General features: G+C 37.3%; 1 protein-coding gene across 1 annotated transcript; it reads right to left on the bottom strand.

The window, feature by feature from the left end:
• Positions 1–647: 647 nt before the first annotated feature.
• On the bottom strand, positions 648–22,490 carry LOC103710575 (uridine kinase-like protein 1, chloroplastic). The gene is made up of 14 exons (XM_008796352.4): positions 22,171–22,490; positions 21,937–22,028; positions 14,772–14,841; positions 14,493–14,611; positions 13,792–13,888; positions 12,581–12,660; positions 6,865–7,059; positions 6,650–6,733; positions 6,480–6,540; positions 5,280–5,340; positions 3,017–3,110; positions 2,841–2,913; positions 1,188–1,270; positions 648–1,093 (listed from the first exon to the last, which is right to left on the bottom strand). The coding sequence occupies exons 1-14, from the start codon at positions 22,334–22,336 to the stop codon at positions 947–949; spliced, it is 1,422 nt and encodes a 473-aa protein (XP_008794574.1). The 5' UTR covers positions 22,337–22,490; the 3' UTR covers positions 648–946.
• Positions 22,491–23,630: the final 1,140 nt, after the last annotated feature.

Genomic DNA, 23,630 nt, shown 5'->3' with positions numbered 1-23,630 from the left:
ATATATACATACGCACATACATAAATACGTATATACGTGTGCATATATATATATATATATATATATCAAAAGTCTTTAAGTTCGGATATTATAAATTTTGGGCAACGCAAAAATTGATCGGAACTCGATGTCCACGAAGTGCATAAAAGGACCCGCTGCGGGGTGAACTCTGCTTCATCGGAGCTTCATTCTTCCTCTTTTCTTTTTTTTCTTTTTTGTTTGTTTGTAGAACGGCTGCTCACCTACTTTGGTAGCAGCCAGCAGAATCTAGAGCTACAAGCTGTAATGGTCCCCCTGATATGGCCAACGTACCCCTTTGGAGTGCTTTATTCTAATTTCTCGATAGCAGAACAGAGCACTGCAGATTTGCTTGGTAACTTATACTGGCAATTGCCAATGAGAGCACATTCTGATGGTTGGGTTGCTGGTTGAGCTTAAATTATGGCACCAAATGGTCGGTCAATAGGTCACCAAATTGCCAGTGAAATACCGATGGGCAAATCAAAACCCACTTGTTTACGTTTTAGCGGGCAGAACTTAACCACGGCCAACGAGAAGCCATAACAACCAAGCTGTCTCGGGTCGGCTTTACGAACCCAAGGGGACAATGAGATGAACCTTGCATACAAAAAAGATAGCAATCTAAATTCAAATTTTCAAAGGAAATACCATGGATTAAACAGTACTATTATATGCCAAAGCTTTCTGGTGACAAGATTTACTAGTGTGGTTGTTAACAACAATAACTGGATTATTTAATTCTCCAAATCCTCCTGCGAAACATCATAGTATAATATTCAAGCAATAGCAATCTAAAAATTGCTTGTAACTGCCCATCCTACAATTCAAATACTCAATTGTGTTCTTTTCCAGTGTTCAATCATGAGAATCGATCACGATATAATGGAAAAGAGATTAACTGATGTTGCTAACCCACACCCACTTATCAAACGTCAGTTCCAAAGTAGCGGTCGCCAAACTCACCCAATCCTGGGATAACTCTGAATTCCTCGTTCAATGCAACGTCAATCTCAGAAGTAACAATCTTCAAAGAAGGGAAACGCTTACAAACACAATGAATTCCCTCAGGTGCCTGAATCAGCAAAACAGGAAAAAACAATCAATACAAATTTCACCTAAAATCTAGTAAGCCATCAGTAATTTATTTAATACAACAGGGAACTCACAGAGATGAGGTTGAGGAATATTATTCGACTCTCAGGAACTCCTTTTTGTATAAGAAGTTCTATAGCTTGGTTGGCCGAGTTACCTAGGGCCATAAATGGTTTTACATTCTCATCAATGAAAAAGTTGCGCATAAAAAAAAGTACCACTTACACAAGTTTCCTATTAAGTATGAAAACTACAAATGAAAAAGAAAAAAAAGTTGCAATAAATCTAATATTTTAACTGGATAAATAATAGAACAGGACAGAGCATTGACAGAATTTGCATTCAAAGATATGATAGAAAGCATGCAGATTCAGTGATGGAAATCAAATAGGAAGTATAAATCATTTACACATGACCAAGTACTACTAATCCAGATCCTTGTGTACCGAATTAATCACATGAAGTTGCGAGATAAATTATAGGAATGGGTGTTTATCTAATTGACCCTCAATAGTTTGGGACTCTGACCCCAGCAATACCCAATCACTTGATGCAGATGCAATGAATTTCGACCTACAGTCTCTGCACAAGTGCGCATCAGTATGAGTAAGCATGATTAGTGCAATTAAACATGTAATTTTGCATCAGATTTTTTCAGATTCATTCATGGAAAACATTTGTGCTTTATTGGATGCAAAGACTGCTGTGTCCGAACTAGGGCCCGGACTTGTTGCCCAGCGGCATGGATCGGTAGGCCTCCGTGCCGGGCTCGTACCGACATAGTAGAGGGGGCGGGGGACAGGGAGAACAGGAGAGAGGAGAGAGAGAGAGAGAGAGAGAGAAGAGGGAGGGAGAGAGGAGGTCGGTAGAGGGCCGGCTAGCCGCACGGAGGGGCGGCAGAGGGGCTCCACCTCCGCTTCTCCTGTTTCAAACTCCAACCCTTTGCATGGCTCCCCAGCCCTCCGCCGGCCGGCCTCAACCTCCTCTCTTTCTTCCTCTCCCTCCCTTCCTCTCATGCTCTCTTTTCCTCTCTTTTCTTCTCCTTCTCCCCATCCGTTGTCGGTTTTCTCGTTTTAGTCGCCGGAATCGTCCCGGTCCACCATCGATATGGCTCGATACGCCCCGAACCGGGCACTTCAGGATGATTCCACCGACCATGGTTGGATGCATTGCCATATTTGTTACTTTTCTATATTAATCCATTTAGGTCGTACCGGCCTAAACCGGGCGGTACGGGATATAATGAACCGTACCGATAACTGATACAAGAGCGTATCAATACTCGGTACAATGAAAAGACTTTGTACCATACCATACTGACATAGTGCTGTGTGTGGCACCGGTATGGGGTCCAGTACCGATACAGAGAACCTTGCCCTTTAGGGTGCTAACTCGCAGAATTGGTGTTTGCTAAGAAAAAAAGTTTCTAGTTTACATTTAGAAGTGAACAAAGAGAATCAGCAATTAGATGCAGAACATTATGGTGAATTGAAAAGTTCCATAATTTTCTTTTCAAAAAAAGAAAAGCTCACAGAGAGAAAATTACGAGAGAGGTAGCATAATGCAGAAAAGATGAATTTGCCATGTCAAGATGAGTAGAGTTTGACAATTAAGGGTCAATTCTTTGAATAAACCAATAAACAGCGGGTATCATAGACCAGGGATTTGGCACTTCTGACTACATTTTCAAATTTGTAAGCATGCTTCATTAAAAAAATGGAACTGACCTGTACCAAGCACAGGGTCTAGTAGTAGAACATGCCTCTCAGAGATATCATTAGGCAACTTCTCATATATGAGCTGTTTATGATGAATATATACGTTAAACAACAATTAATTTAAGGAATAACAAATATCAAATCATTAAAGAAAATAATAGAACAGATGTTATCTAAATGCTTACCTGTTTACCATTATCTCCTTCACGATGAATAAGAATTTTACCAATTTTTATTCCTTTACAACATGCCCGCAAAGCATTCTCCATGCTTTCACCACTGCAACCAACCAAAGAATAAGAATGTATCAATTATGTACTTTACCAGTTCTGCACTGAGACAATAAAGAGCTACTTAAAAAAAATTATTGAAAAATTTTATAGCATGTAATATATAATTTTACTATTTGATGGAAATATAAATATGACAATCTAAATGCCTATAAAATTTGATTTTTATGAAAATCAAGAATATCAATTGTTTCCAAATCATCTAAAAACCTACAAAATAAGTTTAATTTAGAGAACATGTTGCTGACATTTGAAAAAAATGAAGTAACTAAAAAAATGCATGCAACTTACATATACAATGAGTTTAACCCCACAAGTTAGTTTTAGCCAAAATGCAGAAACTTGCCCCAGTTTTAGATCATCAATTCCAATCAACATCGAATCATTTTAATTTCCATTTCGGTGTTACATGCAAAGCTTCAAACTATAGCATAAACCCACTATATGCACATGATTATATTAACCTGAATTCACTTATTTGAGTTACTAAGGTTTCATATAATCTTTCTTCATGAAAATATTTCCTACCATTTTCATATAAATTAAACCAGAAAGATAGTGCAAGGAATTTAAGGCCAATTCGTATTAGGTCCATTGGAGGACTTCAGCTTTTGTAAAATTTGAACTATCATTTCTGTTATTATCCATGCAAGGGTCATTAATGACCATATCTCTAAGGATGCTCTAAGAAATATATATCCCCCCCCCCCTACCCACAACATGACCCCCGGCCTGGGGAACCCCAACCCTGAAAAAGAAGGATCTATCTCTCTTTCTTGTACTATTGAAAATGTTTCAAGCATTGTTGTCAAGATCTTAAGATCCTTCTTGTTGCATGAACAGGATCATGCAATCCAGATTAGAATGACCCTCATCAATCCAAATCAGATCCATAGACCGGGATCATTATGAACTGTAATATCCAGATTTGGATCATAGGACCTGGATAATACATGGTATGATCCTTTGGATGGTAATGTTCAAATGGAGAGCATGTTTTTAGATATTAAAGCTGTTAGGACATCCTCCTTTTAAGATCAATTAGTTTCATTAACATTTACATTGACCAATACATCATTGAAAAGCTTCCAGAGCATCAGACCAGCAATCTCAGTTAAAATTGAACTTTTAACAACTAAAAAAAGACATTTACATCTTTTGGAGTTAAGTTTCTAATAGTTTTAATATTTCTGGGTCAAATAACTTTAAACAACAAATGCTCAAATTTTCTCTCTCTTTTAACATTTTTAAAATCTGATTACATCTACAATATCTTACCTCAGAAGAGAATCAAGTCCAATAAGGCTATGTCTATATATATATATTTTGGGTCAAATGACTCAAAATAAGATTTTCAATGGACTCATAGGCTGAAACAAAAATATGTTGACTAATTAAACACAGAATTTCTTGGATATGATATTTAAGGGCTTCGAAAGTGAACTCTTTGTATCCTTATTATTGATGGTATTGGTTTCAAATTATGATGTTGATGATATTGATGGTTTCTCACTCAATAATCATTCAAATGAAATTTAATTATGCTTCTTACTTTTCATGTTGTTCCGACCCCATTTTTTAAGATTAAAAGAATTGAGAAGAGCCTTATAATTTGTGATCCAATAATTGACTGCCGCTATGATTTAAAATATGATCCCACCTAGACACCATTGGTTTCATATCATCAATTCACAGCCAATCACGAATTCACTCAGACCTAAACAATTTTAGTGATTTGTTTTCTTTTGCATAATCAGGCGTATCCTGCTTCCTTATCCTGCTTCCTTAAATATGGACGACATTGGCAAAGAAATTGTTTAGGTTGATTGTGTTCTAAGATTACTTCATTTATATGGATCTTTGCATTGTAATACGTCAGGGCCATCAGATTATCATTTGGCAAAGTTCAGTTTCTTTTAGGTCAAAAGAGCTTCTGGTGAGTACATGAGAGGACCTGTATGTGGCAAAGGAACCATAATGATCCAAATTATTGAAGCTAATGACAAACAAGGAATTATATCCAGCCCCATAAGGCACGTTGCTTGTGGTTATTTTTATTATTGAAAATTTGACAATGACTAAATTAAGACACTTTCAAACTTGTATGACACTATTAGTTCCCTGAAGAAACCAAAGCAATACCTGATGCAAGGCTCACCTTCGCACAATAGACACTCCACAAAGTTTCTTGCAGAAGTCAACTCCAGTGTAGACAGATCCTAAACAAGGTAACCCAAATTGAGAACACGAAACATAGTTAAGTTTAACCCAATACTTTAGGGTCCATATTAATTTATATATCAAGTCTTAGTGTATGGCCTAATAGGAGGTGCAATCGAATTCAAATTAATCTTCCAATTTCTTATTGACTAAAAGAAAAGAAAATATTTGCATGTTTTTCAGAGAGATAACAAATTTTATCATTTAAAAAAAATCAATTGAGCTTAACAAAAATGAAATAAAAAATAATACTTTATTTAAATTATTATAAAAAACTGAATTATAGGAGCAATGATAAAAAAAATGACAAAGACAACCCTTCCACTAGTGAACTTTTGAGGAGACAAACATAAATTTCCAAGATGACTAAAAGAGCAAGCTCAATCTCACCACTGATGAATGTATTATCTGCCCCTTCTCTCTTGCATCTTTCCTCTTCCCTAGTTTATCAAATTAATGAATCTTCCACTTCTCCAAAAGCATTAAATACGGTCATTTCCTCATGTTGATTTATAGGTGTTCAGATTTGTAAAATATCTAGTTTGAGTGTTACTGCAGGCTTAAATCTTAAGAATTCTAATGTTATTAGGCAAAACCACAATCTGATCATTCAATAAAGTTTAATGACCAGGAAGCTTCTTGTTGCAATGATACAAGTCTAGAGTCGCAAATGTAGAGTCAAACAGGCAAAAGCTATGACTCTATAAAAAAATAGAATATATACTTCAAACAACATTGAATGTGCCAAGAGCCAAACTGACGGGCATCATGCTTTAATTTCCTAGAGAAATAATCTTGTCATATAAACAATGTCCATTTCTTCACCCCTTCCACTTCTACTCTCGCAAAGTTTGCATGGTTCAGTTTTGGCGACCACCTAACTAAGAGGTTGGAGCTTTATAATCAAATCTGGTTGCTAGATATGTGCTGATGGATTATTAAAGATTTGTATGTACAAGATTCATGTAGAGCTCATAGTAGAATTTCCTCTACAAATGATATTTCAGATTAAATGAGAATATGCAAGTGGTAGAAGGCAATGAACTTTGCTGTTTTATAAAAGATTCACCATCTCACGAGCAACAGCTTCACAGATTCTTTTTTTTTTAAAAAAAAAGGAGACTCTTATATAATGTACCTGTTGGAGTGACCACCTGCTTCTCTGTGAATGGCAGATGACCAAGACCATGCTCAACAACCTAACACACCATTATTTTTACGAAATAGTTACAATGACAATAATTTACATACTACCGATTTGTATAAAAAATATTCATTTAAAAATAGGAATCAAAATGGTTAATTTACCAGCCGAATTAGCCGATCTGAATAGAAGACAAAATCAGGTGTTGTTATCTCCCTATCACGAATAAGTGTATGCATTCCTCGAATCTGTTTACATGAGCCTTCAGGAACTTAATATACAAGGTCTCACCAGTGCAACAACAAACAGGATGAAGATCGACAATTTATCTAGAAGATCTGACAAATGATTACTTGAAGCAATTTAACAAAGAAATTACCTGGAATGTCGATTGAATAACATATACATTGGGATAAATTTTGCACAAGTCATGCTGACCAAGCTTTGTCCGGATATGTTGTACAATTAAATCAACTGCAACATGGTTATCACCTCCTCGTGGTATAATGACATCAGCATATTTCTTTGATGGCAGAACAAAATCCTCAAAAGCCGGCTTGACAAACCTTCCATACTGTGCACCCAATAAAATACTAATCAATTTACATAAGATAATATGATTTTCATGAGATGCAAGGTCCAGGAAAAAGGCCATATCATTGAAGATCCACAAATAGGAACGTTATCTTGACATTCTCCAATAACTTTGAATATCAATGTAAAAACCAAATGCTTATAATCTGTCAATTTTAAGCATACAGCTTTCATGTCTAAACTCTTCATTATCCTAGACCAAGGTCTGTATGAAAATGCCAGGTGAAGGTTGAGTGTCAGTTGTTTACAGAAACATAATAATTTTTTTCAGAATATTATTTGGTGCATAGTCCTTGGAATTTTGCATACATCATTGTTGTGAAGGTGAAAAAAAAAATAAACATTGTGAAATCTAAGAAAAGTATTGTGCATGTGTTAGAAAAATTAACTTTCAGCAATTATAATTGAATACTAGATAGTGGATTGTAATTAGGAAAAAAATATTAGGAGCACCTTAGAAATATGTAATCATAATTACAAGGCACGGAATGAATTTCCTCCTAAGGGCATGTTGGGAAATCCAGCAGGATTAGGCTAGATTTTCTATAGGAATAGGGCTTGTTAGCCTGCCCAACCTCTTTTTTTCTAAGGTCCTTCCTAGTCTTGGCCTAAATCCCATCTATGGGCCTGTTGGACTGTAGGATAAAAAAAAAAAAAAAAAAAAAAACCTATGGAAGTCTTTTTTTTATCCCATATGATTTGGCTTGGAGAGGCATAGGGTTGATATAGGCCTTACTTAAATAGATGGTGTAATCCATGATCCAACAAAAAATCCAGCCCAATCCTGCTAGATTATCCAAACAGGCCCTAAATAGGAATATCTAACAATTAAGCTCACATTGGGACAAATAGTATGCTTCATGAAACAGAGAAATAACAGGTAATGTAGAAGGGATGACATGATATAGATACCAATGCCTGATAACAAGTAATGAGGCCAGCTACATGAAGGATAAGGATATCATGAATTACCTAGGAATGGAGGATAAGGATATCACAAATTACCTAAGAATGAAGGACGAAAACATGAAGAGATACTGATGTTCTTAGGAAGAAATGGACATCTGAAGAGTAAGTGAATAACAATCAGTTGATCAAAAGAAAAGATGAAAAATGGTAAAAGAGATACTGCTAAAATATCATAGAAGTTACTAAACAAGGACTCTGCTAAGAAAGCCTAGACTGTTGGGAAATACAGCTACATTTCTACTAACATAATACATTCTCTTGAGAGTGGGGCCCATGCATATCCACACCCTTCTTTTTCATCTCTACTCAACACATTTCATATTCAAGAGCAATCTTTGAGGGTGCGTTTGGCAAGTCCTTTTGTGACTTGTAAGGTAAAAAAAAGCACTTCCTAGAAAAAAATAAGTGTTTTATTATCTAAAAACTGCTTCTACAAGCAGAAAAAAATCAAAAAAGCGCTTCTAAGAGAAACTAGAAAACCTCTGGCTTCTCTTTTTATAAAGCAGAAGCAAAAAAAAGAAATCAAAAAAGCATTTCTAAGAGAAACTAGAAAACCTCTGGCTTCTGTTTTTATAAAGCAGAAGCAACATCAAACACACCATGAGTCTTGTTCTTCCCTACCCTTTTATATGTACACAGTTTTATAAGAAATAGAACCCTTCATTTTTCACTCTAAGGAAGAGGGCGAAGCAAATGAAGATTAAAAGATGAGTATATTTATCAAATCTACTCCAAATCTTGGCCATGGAATCATAACCAATCATCAAATGTTCTCTTCTCTTGAAAACAAAAAAGGAGAAAAATCACAAGCATTGCACCTGCCAAATACTAGTCAGTTATACAGATTGCAGAAGCTGATAAATGCGTAGAAAGGTTCATAAGGTTGGGGTCACATTATTGGACTAATTTGGTTAATTGCCTTATTAGAAGAGATCCATGTAGGCTTGTAGTATAGAAGGTTTGAGAACTCAGTTTCAACATCAATCAGATAAGTTTCTGTTCCAGCAGTTTCAACTCCAGTTTCAGCAATTCCAGTAGAAAAATGGAAATAACAAAATTATCATTAAAAATAAGCAAATAAAGAAAGATAAAATAAAGTTTAAGAAAATAAACTAAACATCATTCTAAAGTACATTATATTGTTTCAGACCTCTAGATGTATCACTTCCTTGGTTTCATACTGACACAATCAAAAGATTATTCTTTAAAAAATTGTTAGCTTATCTGGCACAAGATATCATTTTACTGATTAATGGCATCTAAAAGAACAAAATCTAATTGCTTATGAGATTTGAATTTTCAAATTTCCAAGCCTGTGCCAAAAACTTTATTTTCCTCTAAATCTATTTGGAAACTAGTGTTGCAAACTTGCAATACCTCTAACTCTTCTTAAAACAAAGAAAGTTCAAGCTATAGGCATTGCTTCTAAGCAATGTTGCTAAGATTGGATAGGTCATACATCAGAGGGGATCAGATCAGATTGTGGATCATAAGATTTTTTTAGATGTCTTAAAACAATATGAAAAATATTTAAAAACTAAAAAGGTAACAAGTAATTAAAAAAAGGAAAAATTTTGATTACAAGTGAGAAAACTGTTGTTTAACATCACTATTTAGCAGTATTTCGCACATAAAAGAAAGAAAACAAGGTTGAGTTTCCTTAAAATAAGAGGACAGAGTTGAGAAGAGTTGATGAGAGGGAATAATAATAAAATAGAAGAATTTAAAAAAAAAGGAAAAAGGGAACAAGCTGCTTTCAGTATTTTATTGGAAAATGCCATGCTTAGGCACATAGCATCCTTCTTACATGCTGATGTGGTATCCTTATTGGAATATGGAAGCATAGCATCTCTCCCTCTTTGCCGAGTGTTTCCATTGTCTTCTCTCGTCTTCAGTTTTATCGCTGCCACCGCCACCACTAACAAGGCACTTCACCATTGCCCCTGCTTTGCCACCGCTTTTCTTGCACCACCACCAACATCTAGTGATTGCCTCTCAACACTTCTCCTTTCTATCCTCGGACACCAAATGTTCACTTGTGTTCTCGGTAACCATCTGGCCACCACAGGCAAAGTTGTCATCGCTTAGGATGCAACTCAGCCCTTGCACATGGTGCAGCCCACATACTCAAGATCTCCATGGACCACGACATTACCCTTGTTCATGTGCTCAAGATCTCCATCAGCAGCATCGTCATCTCTTAGGGAGGAGCCTAAGCCCTTGCTGACCATGACATCATCATCAACCTCACCCCTCTTTTGTTGCACTGGCTATCTTTTGCACCTGCTCCTGTATTTTCTCTCCATCGCCTTAATTTCTTTGATTATTTGTCGCAAGGAGATGGAGGCCATCACTGGTGATGGTAGAGACGAGATCAAGACAGACATGGGTGACAAAGTGGGGTAGTCATAAGTGAATACAGGGATGCCATGGGCGGAGAAGGAAAAGAACACAGGGATGCCATGGGCAGAGAAGGAAAAGAACACAGAGTTGCCATGGGAGGATAAGGAAGAAGGGAGAATGGAGAATTTTTATCTTTAATTCCACTTATGTTACCAACAAGGGTAGGCCAGGTCAGCGCATAGGATGTGACTAACTATACTTGTGTGTGGGTACAACATTACTCTTTGATTAATCTTCCTCACAAAAATTGCAATCCAATCAACTCCCTACAACTGGATATAGATGAATGATAGATTATTTTAAGTAAACCAACTGGCAAGTATTCATATCCCAATCTGAATTCAAATAAAACACTTTAAAACAAAGATAAATCAAGAATTTTGGGCATCTGAAACTCCTTTCAATCAGGGAGACAATCAACTAGGTTCCCTCTTAATGGGAAAATAGGAACACAGGCATCACAGTTCATGCATGAAACAGAAACTGTGCCCTACTTTTGTGTGCAAACAGCACCTCAAGGCCTTTTTTAATTGGATCAGATGATTGGATGATCCACGATTTGGACCTCACAATCCAAAATTGGATCATCTGATCTCCGCCACTTTCAATCCAGTTATCCAATCTGTATCGATTTTCAATTTTTTGATTTCAAGAAATGGATGATCTTAACTTCATTGCCCCAGGATGAAAGGAACAAAAAACATGGCAAAAATCCAGGAACGGCCCAAATTTTGGATTGGTTCAAGCAAGATATATTGGTTTCTATTTCAGAATCTCTGGTAAAACATCAAACAATAAATTATAAGATCGTATGGTCCATATAATGACGGTAAGGTAGAGAACTGCATCAATCACTCTCTTCTTTTTTTTCCTTCAAAAAAAAAGAAGAAGAAGATGTGCAAATTTGTTTTAATGAGATTTTAAAACTAAGGAAGATTCATGTCAATGACAAAGCATGGTAATTTTATTTTAGAAAGAATAAGGGCCACACTAATTGCAAGTTATTAGTAAGTAAAGCAATGACATGAAAAACAAATCAGGTGACAAGCATGTCCGTGAATAAGCCAAGCTCTACCTTAGGAGATTGACATCAGAGCAAATGTATGCTGATTAATTCGTAGAAAAATTAGGACAAGAAAAAAATCTGCATGTGATTTTCATTGACCTAGAAAAAAAAATGAAGATCATTGCATTGTATTTGGTGCCTTGATTGAATTTGAAGAAAGGTTCTTCATCAAACTAAAAGAAGATCATTAAGACGATATCTAAATTGCTAAAGTTCACATGCAAATGACTTGTAAAGTAAATGAACAGACAGATCATGTCAAGAGGAAGCATCAAATAAATTGCAGACCCTCATTGATCAGAAGGACTGTTGAATATTCAAGATTGATCCCGCAAAATATATTGCAAATATAACCATGAAAACCCCTTTTAAGAAAGTTCGCATAGCAAATGTATAATGTAAGAATCCAAAGAACATACCAAAATAAACTAGATGGGAAGTTGTTGGACTTGTATGCCTTATAAGCCATTGACATTGAAGGAATTAAGAACATGAATCTCATGGTTTTTATAATATATGTTAGCAACTTATCATAGGAATATTAACATGTTTCACATCAACTTAAGGTTTGTAAAAGAGCCTCTAGCTTGTGTTGGCAAAAATGCCAAATGATTAGCTCTAGGAATAGTCTAGAGGATGATTTGACAATTGTCAGACTAAATTCTTTTATCTGTAGCTACAAGTGAGGTTCTTATTGCACTCCTGTCTTCTGGCACAGCTAAGTGAAGGCCAATTTTTCGAGGAAAAGAAATTAAAGAGGTGGTAAATATCAGCAAATCTAAAACTTTTTACAACATCTTTATCTTTGAGTCTTCAGATCATACATTCCCTTTCAATACATCTTGATATAGGAGAAATGTCAGAGATTCTAACCTATATTAATAAATATAGCGCCATAAGAATGAGCATGCAGTATGCACATGCATGGTGCACATTCTGTTAAGGTGCCAAGTGCATGCGTTTAGTCAAGGAAAGAAAAAAGGCAGATTAACAACGTAAAAGCCAACAATGAAAAAAATTCCAAATCAACAGCATAAAAAAGTCAACTTCATAAAAACTGTACCTGTTCGAGCACTGAGTTCACATCTCTACCTCTCTCAATCGTATCACGTCTTATTCTTCGGGCCAGCCTCATATCAGCATCTAAAGGCAGTATATAGCAGAGAATGGAATAAGAAAGAGACACGTGTAGGAAAATCTGTTGAAACTAAGATTAAAATGATGCCCTACTGCCCAAATCCAAAACTATCCCAATTAACTGGACTTTGACGCCCATATGCACTAGTTTAAATCACATAAAAATATGGGAAGATCAAAAGGTCACTTTTGGCAAGGGCCCTTTGTCTAACATGAAATGTTAACCAATTCTTGATGTACATCTGCATGGCAAGTTCAATTTAAAATCTCTGCAATTACAAGTTAAACTTTATCTCTTTGTTTTCTGCATGTTGCAATTAACCAAGTTAAATTTATACTTTCAGATACTTCTACTAAATATGATGTCTCAAAGAGCAAAATTGAACATTCCATTGACAAATCAAGCCATGGATGCCTGACACTAGAAATTATTCTAAAAATGAAGTTATGCCATATACCATAATACAAGTGGTTTCCATTTTTAATGGCTTCAACAGATACCTTAGTTAGAAGCATGTTAATTGATAGCAATTCAACAATCTTAACAGATAAGCATGAAGTTTTCCTTGGGTATCACGCATGATAATGTTTTGAAGAACTTGTAATCCACCTGACATGAAAAGACAACTTCTAGGAATCATAACACAGCCTACTAATAGAACACCACAACCTCTAGGAACAATGACACAGCCTACTAGTTGAATACTTGGTCCTTCATACTAACTTTTCCTTGCAAATTTGGAGAACCTATTAGAAATGTTTAAGTAGCGGTTCCACAACAATATAATCTGAGACTTTGAAAATCTATAAAGATTGATACTTTGGGGCAATTATTCATTATTTCATGCAGTCAGTATTGGGAAATTGGTTAGTCTGCATCCACTATCAACTATTCCATGTGTGTCATGCAAACTTGTATAAAATTCATAAATAAATGCACCAATTATGATTCTATATCATTGCAGATAGGTTTTTAAAATCTACAACTGAATAGACTGCATGACCAGATTAGTCATTTGTTATAAATAGTCCACTTCAACTTAAAAATAACTTAAAACAGCAAACATCGTTAAAGTGTTCAAATATGAACTTGTCATATCTGCAAACATATGGATGATGGCAAAAATAGAAAGAGACCTGTGTCAACGAAAATCTTCATGTCCATCAAGCCACGGACTCGTGGGTCATGGAAAACTAAAATTCCCTCCAAAATAATGACATCTGATGCATTAACCTAATAAAAAATGCTTGATCAGAACATATCTAGAGCTACTTTTCCAAGCCATGATATTCAGAAATAATACATGCTTATAATTACAAGTAATGAAAGTCCTACATCATCTTGACTACGAGCATTTTTACAAAAGATGAATCTTTGATAATCATAAACAAAAAAAGGATTTCTTCCTATTTCAGTTAGCATTCATCGATAATCATGCAGTTAAGCTTCTACAGGCTATTTTTGAGCAACAGAACACTACTTTAAACAAAAAAAAGAAGGGGAGAAATAAAAAGAATCCTTAGAAGGATATTAGAAAATTCAAGACCATGATAAGAAAATCCTTGGAGACATCATTTTTTACATTAGCAGTCCAAGTACCATGAATAAGAAATAAGCTCGATGATGGTTCAAAATGAATTTGATCTTTCCTCCAACAAACATAATTTAAATACTAAGAAAATACTAGATTATCCTTTTCTTGTCAAGATAACATTCCTCCATCCAAATCTCTGCAAAAGAGAAAAACATGATTATATATGAACTACCTCCTAAAAGATCAACTAGGGCCATCTTTACAAGGCATTAAGATATTTATGTTATCTGCCTGATGACATACCTTTCTGAAACTTTCAGAGCACCTCCGGTGGTTTTTAAAATCATAGATGGGAACATTGACAGACTGCCCATTTTTCAGCTTGTGCATGCACGCTAGAAGTTGTTCAGTATCAAAGGCATCTACAGAGACACATATACTAGACATCATAAGAAAATCCATATGAACAATTTCTCGATTGCATAGCACAAGAGGAGCCTATGCTCATCTTCTGTGTGCCATATATTTTTTCCATCAAATTAAAACTAAGAAGAGTAATATAATATATCATAAAACAATTACCTGGATGGTCAAAATTGTAATCGTGGACATAGTCAGATTCTTCAGCAGTCAGCCCACGGTAAAATGAATCCTGGATAATCACAACTTAAATGAATATGCAAGTGCAAATTGGTTCACCGAAAATGTTCAATGGTTGGAAATCTCAGAAATACATATTTTGTAACTTCACGACTACATACACACATAAATATAGAAAAGGTCAATACATCATGGTTAAATAATATATTGATCTGTCACATGCAAGATGAGTTCGGATGTTTGAGGCAAAATAAGGTCAAAGAAAAGGGACAGAAAGGAGAGAGGGAGGTGGGGGAGTAATAAGGTGATGATCTAATCTTTCACCAGTTTTTCAAACCATGTTAATCATCCTTCTTAGACTAAAATAACTATTCAATCCAGGTAGTAAGGTACATTACCATTCCAAGAAACACCCTGGAATGAAATTGAATGGTTGTCAAGCTATCAAAACCAAAATTAGTCATACCCCAGCTGGCTTGACAAAAATGTACCCAGTAGACCCTACCAGTATGAACTAGCTATGCCATACAACTAACTACGGTATTTTATTTCATGATAACAGTAGCTCAGGGAGATATATGGCAACAAACAAATGGGAATATGTGGGGCTTGGCTGTGTCAAACTAGGACATGAAGGAAGCCTGACATGGACATTTTCTGGTATTGGCTAGCCAACCCAATTAGCAAGCTTACTAGGCACATAAAAGTGCTGTGTGCCCAAGTCAAATTTAACTTAAACTAATATCAACTGGTGGGAACTTTCTCTTTTGCTTTCTAAGCAGGTCAAGCAATCTAAGTGGAAGTTTTCAACAGAGATAATGGTGTTTGTAAAACACCTTTAACGATGAAATATGTCTCCTTAATATATGGACTCACTCTACTCAGAATCATAGACTTTAGAAGGCTGCTAGCAGGCATTCATTGATGCATTCAAAAGCATGCAAGTTACAGCTACTTCTGCAGAATTCTGAGTGGCACGACACTAGCTTTAATAGGCAAATCTAGCCCATTACTCTATCTACATTCATCTTGATAAGGACTTCTTTAAGTTGACTCTATTCCCTTTGCAACAAGGCCATGCTGAGTTTCCAAACCTATTGTCAAGGAGCCTTATATTGAACAAGTTAGCATTGCTTAAGTTTCCAAACCTATTGTCAAGGAGGATAAGTTGACTCAACAGGCTTCCCATAACCTCCAACTACTACCAACTAAGATCCAGATCATGGTCGGCGGAACCGCCCTGAACTAGACTTGACTCAACAGGCTTCCCATAACCTCCAACTACTACCAACTAAGATCCAGATCATGGTCGGCGGAACCGCCTTGAACCGTCTAGTTCAGGGCATACCAAGTCGTACTGGCGGTGGACCGGGACGGTTCCAGCAACCAAAACGAGAAACCAACAACAGAGGGGGAGAAGGAGAAGGAAAGAGAGAAAAAGAGAGAGAGAGCAGGAGAGAGAGGGGGAGGGAGAGGGAGAGGAAGAGAGAAGGAGGTGGAGGCTGGCCAGTGGAGGGCCACGGAGGGCCGAGGAGCTATATGGAGGAGGCAAAGAAAGGGCTCCGCCTCCGGTTTTTCTGTTTCGTTTGAAACAGGAGGTCCCTTTTTATTTTTGCAATTTAATTAAAGTCGGAAAACTCCTTGGTGAAGTCGGCAAGAAATTTGCCGACTTTACTTAAAAATCGCGAAAATAAAAAGGAGCCCCTCTGGGACCCCTATTTCGAACGAACAGGAGAACCGAGGGTAGAGCCTCTCCTCTGTCGGCCCTCCTCTCTCTCCCTCTCTCCCCCTTCTCTCTCTCTCTCTTCCTCTCTCCTGTTTTTCCTCTCGCCCGCCCCCTTTCATGTGTCGGTACGAGCTTGGCATGAAACGGCACAAGGCCATACCGACCCGTGTCGCCGGGCGAGCGGTCTAGTTCCCGATTCCGGCACAGCAGACACTGATCTAGATTTTAGAATAATTTTATTTTTACTATATTTTTTTTAAAAAAGTTTAAATTCTTAAAACATTCATGCTTTGAATAATCCCACATTAGATATTTCAATGCAAGTAAACTTAAATTAATGAAGTCCAATAGTCCAAGGCCTAGTTGGACCTTGTAAGTTTTGAGCTGGTGACCACGCATGCATGCACTTGCTCGCTCAGCTTGGCCAGCTGTGCAGTGTATGGGCACATGCCGTGGTATGGCATGATGTGATGTACATGTTTTTAATGCAGACACATGTGTGGCTAAGATTTTTGCCCATACTCTCCTTAAATTTAAAATCAAATTTTAATCGAACCATATTTTCAAATTTGACTCACGTATTGAATGTAGGCATCAAGAGTTTATTCTCAAACCTATATTGCTGGAGTTATCTAATATTTATGAGGTCCCCAGCATAGTTAGGCCTTTAAGGACTTTGGGAGGCAGTCGTTGAGGTTATTATGGGCTTCTCTGGGAGTTACCTAGACCGAGCCTATATAAAGCCCTAGGTCTAGGGTCTCAAACATGGATAAGAAGGAAAACCTCTGCAACAATACAATACTCTTCTACTTCTTTTTTTAGGAGTTTGGCCCTAAGATCAACCTGAAAAAAAATCCTATCAAAGTCAGTTCAAACCTTGAGGGAAGAACTTCCAAATGAAGGATTTCCAAAACCGATCAAACTAGAATCCTTTCTCCTAACCTTGTTGAGAGTGAACTTTCCACCTTTTCCAAGGCAATGTCTTTGCCTAACACTCTATTTTGGAAGGAAGCTATCAACTTTGAGTTAACTCAATCCTTCAAAACCAGACCTAGAACCAACCAACCTGCCTCAATGAAGTGACTAGGTTATAAGTATGTGTTCCATAAAAAAAATTAGACCTGATGGTTCTATAGAAAAGTATAAGATTAGGCTAGTACAAAGAGTTATAACTAGAAGAAGGGCTAGACTACTTTGATACCAATTCTCCAATATCCAAAATTATAATCCTTAGAACTTTTCTTGCTACTACTTCGATCCATGAACTAACTATTCATTAAACATATGTGAAGATTGCATTCCTAGATAGAGATCTAGAGGAAGAGATTTAGATGGAATAGCCTAAATGTTTTTGTTTGTTAAGAGACTAGAGAAGAAGGTAATATAAACTTGTTAAGTCCCTATATGGTTTGAAACAAGCTCCGGAACAAGAGCATAAAAAGTTTGATAAGACCATCCTATCTTTCGGTTTTATTATCAATGATCATGATAAATGTGAACATTCCAAAGTTATTAATGGCCATTGTATAATTATTTGCATATACGTCGATGACATTCTTATATTTGGAATATCTATTAAAATCATATCTAAGATCAAATTCTTTTTATCAACCTTGATATGAAAGATCTAGGAGAAGCCAATGTGATTTTAGGGATGAAGCTAATCATATCACCAAAAGGCATACCTCTCTCTATCTCTATCTCATTTTATAAATAAAATGCTCAAAATTTTGAATTTATCGATCGGAAACCAGTTTCCACTCCTTATGATCCTACTGTGAACTTAGGTGAACTAGTTGAACAAACTTTGTCTTTTCAAATCATTGGATCATTCCTAGCAAACAGAACAAGACCTGATATTACCTCTATAATAGAGAGATTACATAGACATACTCATAATCCAAAATCAACCTCATTAGATGACTCTAGAATGATATTTCAATATCATAAGAGAACCCTTGATATTTTCCTTCTCTACACTAGATATCTTGATATGATTGAGGGTTACAATAATGCAAATTGGGTTACCGCATCCTAAGACCCTAAATCAACTATTAGATACGTGTTTCTTCTTGATGGTGCTGCAATAGCTTGAAAATCTTTCAAGCAAATAATTATATCTCAGAGCACCATGGAGGTTGAGTTGATTGCTCCAAGTACTACTTGTAAAAAGGCAGAATGGATAAAAAGTCTAATATCAAAGAATCTTTTAATACCCAAATCAATTCCAAATATATCTATCCATGGTGACGATAAGGCTATAATGAACTGACAAATCAAGATTGTACCAAAAAAAACAGTGCACCTAGCTTCATCACAAATATCTAAGACAAAAAAAATAATAATTTCCTTAGAATATGTCAAGTCACATAAAAGCTTGGCAGATCAGTTAACCGAGGGTTTATCTACAACGGAATCCTAGACTTATCGGGAATGGGGGTTAAGCCCACCATGCGGTCACCAACAGTGAATGCCAACCTTTGTGACCGGAGATTCTATGAAAGAAGCTCAATATGGTAAAAACAAAGTTGATTAGGTGATCGTGCTAGAGCACTTTCTTTTTTTTGGGGGTACACCGACAGCTCACACAAATCTCGCGTGCGCGCTGCCTACTGAATCAAGGGGCAAAATACTCCACGGCAGTGGAGGGATATGTACAAAACGGGTTCAAAAAATCTCTACAGAATGATGAGCGGCAAAGGAGGTGACTCAGTCAGCAGCTCTGTTCGCCTTCCAAAACACATGCTTGGCCTAAAAGACGCCACATTCCTGCAGTAGCGTCGGACGTCCTCTAGATCCGCTCAACCACCTCCACTGAGCCTCCTTCCAGGATGATACACCGGGCCTCCAGAGCTCACCTCGCATAGGTGACACCATCCCAGGTAGCCCTGAGTTCCACCTCCAGAATAGATGACTCGAAGGTGCGCCGCCCCCCGCCGCAATCAGTCTGGACTCGTGATCCCTAATCACAATGGCAACACCCATGCCTCTTCCGCCAGCGAACAAACTACCATCAAAGTTTACCTTAAAGTGGCCGGAGGGTGGAGGCACTCAGGATGTGAGGACATGCCTATGCACTATAGCAGCAGGGAGGAAGACCCAGATGTCCCTAGCCAACCCAGATAAAATAGTCATAGTAGCCTCGGAGACTTCATTGGTCTAACGAATAGCTCTATCCACCACAACCCTCAAAGGGACCCTCCTGCTCTCGAAGACTCTGTCGTTCCTATCCAGTCAAATGTGATAAGCCAAATAGGCACCAGTAACGCCCCAAGCAGCAGAATTCGGAGCCTAAATAACCTAGAGCACTTTCTTGGATAATGTCTTCTCCCATCCCTATAACGAGTGCTCATATTGGTGGCAAAAATTAATGAAAGATTAAGTTATACTCTTAATGATTCAAGATAGGTACTCTAGAGCATATCACAAATATCTTTAGAGGGCTCACTTATGTGAGAACCGTTATAAAGGCCATGATCAGGAGTTTGACCAAACTCTGATATAATGAAAAATTAAGATACTTAATGCAAAGCCATTAATATGCACTAACCGTATTAAGATCCAATTAATCCATACTATGTGTGTGATATATAAATATCTGAGACAAGAACTTAGTTCAAGGTCTAATCCACTATAGCTCGGATACAAGCAACACTAAATGAAGTTCCATTTATAAGTTGCCTAAAACTTCTCCTTTATATTTTTAGTAGCTTTAAGAAAAATTTAAACCTTTTCGGGAGATTGTTAGAATACTATTTTTTTTGAAAAGGTTCAAATTTTTAAAATATTCATACTCTGAATAAATGCAAATAGATATGCTTGTAATGAAGTCCAATAGATCAAGGCCTATTTGCACCTTATGGGTTTTGGGTGGTGACCATGCACGCAGTCGCTTGCTCTACTAAGCCCACCCTAGCATAATTTGGCGCAAAGTTCGCCGTCTCAGTACCGAACCCCGTGCTGGGGCTACACTAGCACAGTGTCGGTACAGTATGGTATGAAATTTTTTTGACGTACCGAAGTCCGTACCAGATACCAATACCGAACCGATATAGTACGCTCCGTACTATCCGGTTTAGGCTGGTACAGCATACCTTGATTTGGCGTGAACGTGCGCAACGTAAACGCGCGCGTGGCTCACATTTTTTGACACTCCCCTTAATTTTAAATTCAAAATTCAAATTAAGCCTTCCTAATTTATTCCAAATTTGATTTGCATCTATGACATAGGTATTACAAGGTTTATTCTTGAATCTGTACTGATTGCATTATCGGGCCTTTATGAAGCGCCAGTATAGATAGGTCATTAAGACCTTTATGAAACAATTAAAGAAGCCATTATGGGTCTCTCTAAGAGTTATCTAGACCAACATTATATAAAGGCCCCAAGTCCAAGGTCTTGGACACAAATCAAAAAAAAGCATCTATGGGAATACAATACTCTTTTGCTTCTTTTCTTTCCCTCTTGATGTTCCCTTTGCTTCTCCCCCCTACTCTGCTTTGGGCTGCTTCTTTTCTTTCCCTCTTGATTTTCCCTTTGCTTCCTCTCTCTCTCTCCCTACTTTCCTTTGGGCAACTAAAAAAAACCTTCAGTTCACATTTCCATGTAATCATGCTCGTGATAGGAGGCTTCAAGCTGAGCTGGATTTATTGCACCTTAGGGCCAATACCACCAGGAACCTGCACGAGGGGGTGAATTTGTTCTTAGGCAATATACCTACACACATCTTTCCATGCACAACTTTCTTATTTCCATTGAAAGTATTATCTAGATTTTAATTATTTCAATTTTACTCAATTATTAGCACGTTATTAGCATGTTGTTTTATAACAATAGATACCATGCCTTTCCACTGCTTTAAGGTAAAAAACCAACAAACCTGTAAATAAGTGATACCGAAAATAGTTCCACATCCACATTTGGAAAAATAAACTACAAGAATTTAGTAAAGTTGGCACCTTTCAGTATAAAAGCAGCAAAAGTTATGGCAAACACAAAAATAAGCTATATTATTTTCACTTGTTAAAAGCTGCAATTTATAAAGCAGAAAAAAAGAAAAAAGAAAGCATCCATCAAGATGCCTTGAATTATCTATATATGAAAAGAAAAAGGAGCTAATAGTTATATCTCCAAGCAACCCAAATCAGCATCCACAGCACAACGAATGCGGCATTGCGATCCATCATCCCCCAGTCCCCAAGTACCCTCCAACTAACCTAAAGATTCAAAACTCGATCTCTATATTCACATCCAATCTCGCCATTGTGTTTTTTCAATTCTGTTCTCATGAGAAGCTGAGATCAAAATCAAAACTTCTCAGCACCCATGACTTACTTGCAATCAACGGGACAATAAAAGATTGAAAAGGAGCTTGCGTAAAAGGAGATCTCCAGATCTCAAAAACTTCAATTTTTTCGCACCTGATAGACGAGAACGACGCGGTGATCGTGGAGCTGCTGGATAATCATGTCGCAGACCGTCGTCTTCCCCGACGCCGAACCCCCACAAACCCCTACCGAAATCCAATCCACCATCATAAACCAAGCCAGATCACAAAACAAGATCGAAAGCACTTCTTAATCGGGGTTCATAGAGAGAGGTTGAGAGAGAAAAGTGACGATTAGACGATTAGGGTTAGGGGTGGTTGGAGTTACCGATGACGAAGGGCTGGCGGGGAGCGTCGCAGGAGTCGTCGATGGGCATGGGGAAGGCCTTGGCGGAGGAGGGGTCGGAGGGGGAGGAGGGGGAGGAGAGGCGGAGCGAGTCAAGGCGGAGGCCACTGAAGTGGGCGCCGGTGGCCGCCTCCATCGCGTCGTCCATCGCCTTCTCCGGCACGAGAACGATCTCTCTCTCTCTCTCTCTCTCTCTCTCTCTCTCTCTCTCTGCGAGTCTAAACTATCAAAGTGAGGGTTTGGTTGTCGGACTCCAGACTTTGCTGCCTCTCTCTCCAAGAGAGGGAAGGCGATTGGTCGAGGAGAAGATACGGGTGGTGCCTTTTGATTCCCCTTGCTCATGGAACGGGCCTGGGCAACAAGAAAGCCCGATCTAAAAATCCGGCCAAGGCCCAAGAGAATTACATTTATTTAATATGTATTTTATATGTTAATTATATTAACTTATTGTATATTTTAATAATAAGATCTTATATTATATGGTAATGAATATATCAATATTGGGTCTATTGACCTTTTTTTTTTTCTTTCTTTCTTTCTTCCTCTCAATCCATATATTAGTTTACTAGGCAAAGCAAATCTTTTTCCACTTTTAAACTTCCTAATATGTGTTCAGTGTTAATCCCATCGAAGTGTGAGATCCTCCAACACATTTTTGAGTATTGAATTGATCCCGCTATGGACAAATTCATGTGCATAGATAGGATAAAAATATTTTTCTTTCTACTAGTTGGATCTAAGAACATGAGAAAGAAATAAGGGTTAGAGATATCCGGCGACTCCTCATCTTGACCCACCATTGAGTGCAGCCTCTTCATCCCCCGTCTAGAAAAATAGAGAGAAGAAAATATTCTCTCCGGTGGTTTCCAAAGCCTAAGTCCTAGCATGAGCAAAGGGATATGGCACAATTCTACCTTGACAAAACTTCCAAGGTAAAAAAGTGGACGAATGATAAGAGATGGTTATTTGAGCATTTTATAGAATGTGACGAGGAAGTCAATGACCGAGGTAAGGGAGAATGTCATAGCTCGAGCCTTCAATGCAACATTTGGTTATTGAAAGGGGCCCGATAAGATAGAAGCTTGCAGAATTTTCTAGAAACTTACTGATTTGGCAAGAGGTAAGGTACTTGTCTAGACTTTTTTATGGAAAGAGCTAAGATGATCACAACCTTATAAATTGTGATACTACTGTATATCCTAACCATTTATTGTATCCGGTGGTATCTATAAAAAAGGGAGAGATCTTATTAACCTAACCACCTAAGCAAAAAGTTGTAAGAGTTTTTTAGTGAAATACTACTCTTCATTCTTCTAAACATTCTCTTTCTCTCTTGTGTATGCTTCTGTCCTCCTCTCTAAGAATTCTAGCTTGAGAGGCTAGAGTAATAGATTGATTTAGAGATAAATCCAGGCAAATAAAACTTCTAAATGTTACATGGA

Source organism: Phoenix dactylifera, chromosome 7 (assembly GCF_009389715.1).
Source record: "Phoenix dactylifera cultivar Barhee BC4 chromosome 7, palm_55x_up_171113_PBpolish2nd_filt_p, whole genome shotgun sequence".
In the NCBI taxonomy this organism is placed as follows: Eukaryota; Viridiplantae; Streptophyta; class Magnoliopsida; order Arecales; family Arecaceae; genus Phoenix; species Phoenix dactylifera.
This window is presented reverse-complemented; position numbering and strand designations above follow the sequence as displayed.

Coding starts and splice junctions, on each gene's coding strand:
- LOC103710575 (XM_008796352.4), bottom strand. CDS start 22,336: ATGGACGACGCGATGGAGGCGGCCACCGGCGCCCACTTCAGTGGCCTC. Junction 22,029..22,170: donor CCGCCAGCCCTTCGTCATCG/GTAACTCCAACC, acceptor GGATTTCGGTAG/GGGTTTGTGGGGGTTCGGCG. Junction 1,271..2,840: donor AGACCCTGTGCTTGGTACAG/GTCAGTTCCATT, acceptor TTATGGCCCTAG/GTAACTCGGCCAACCAAGCT.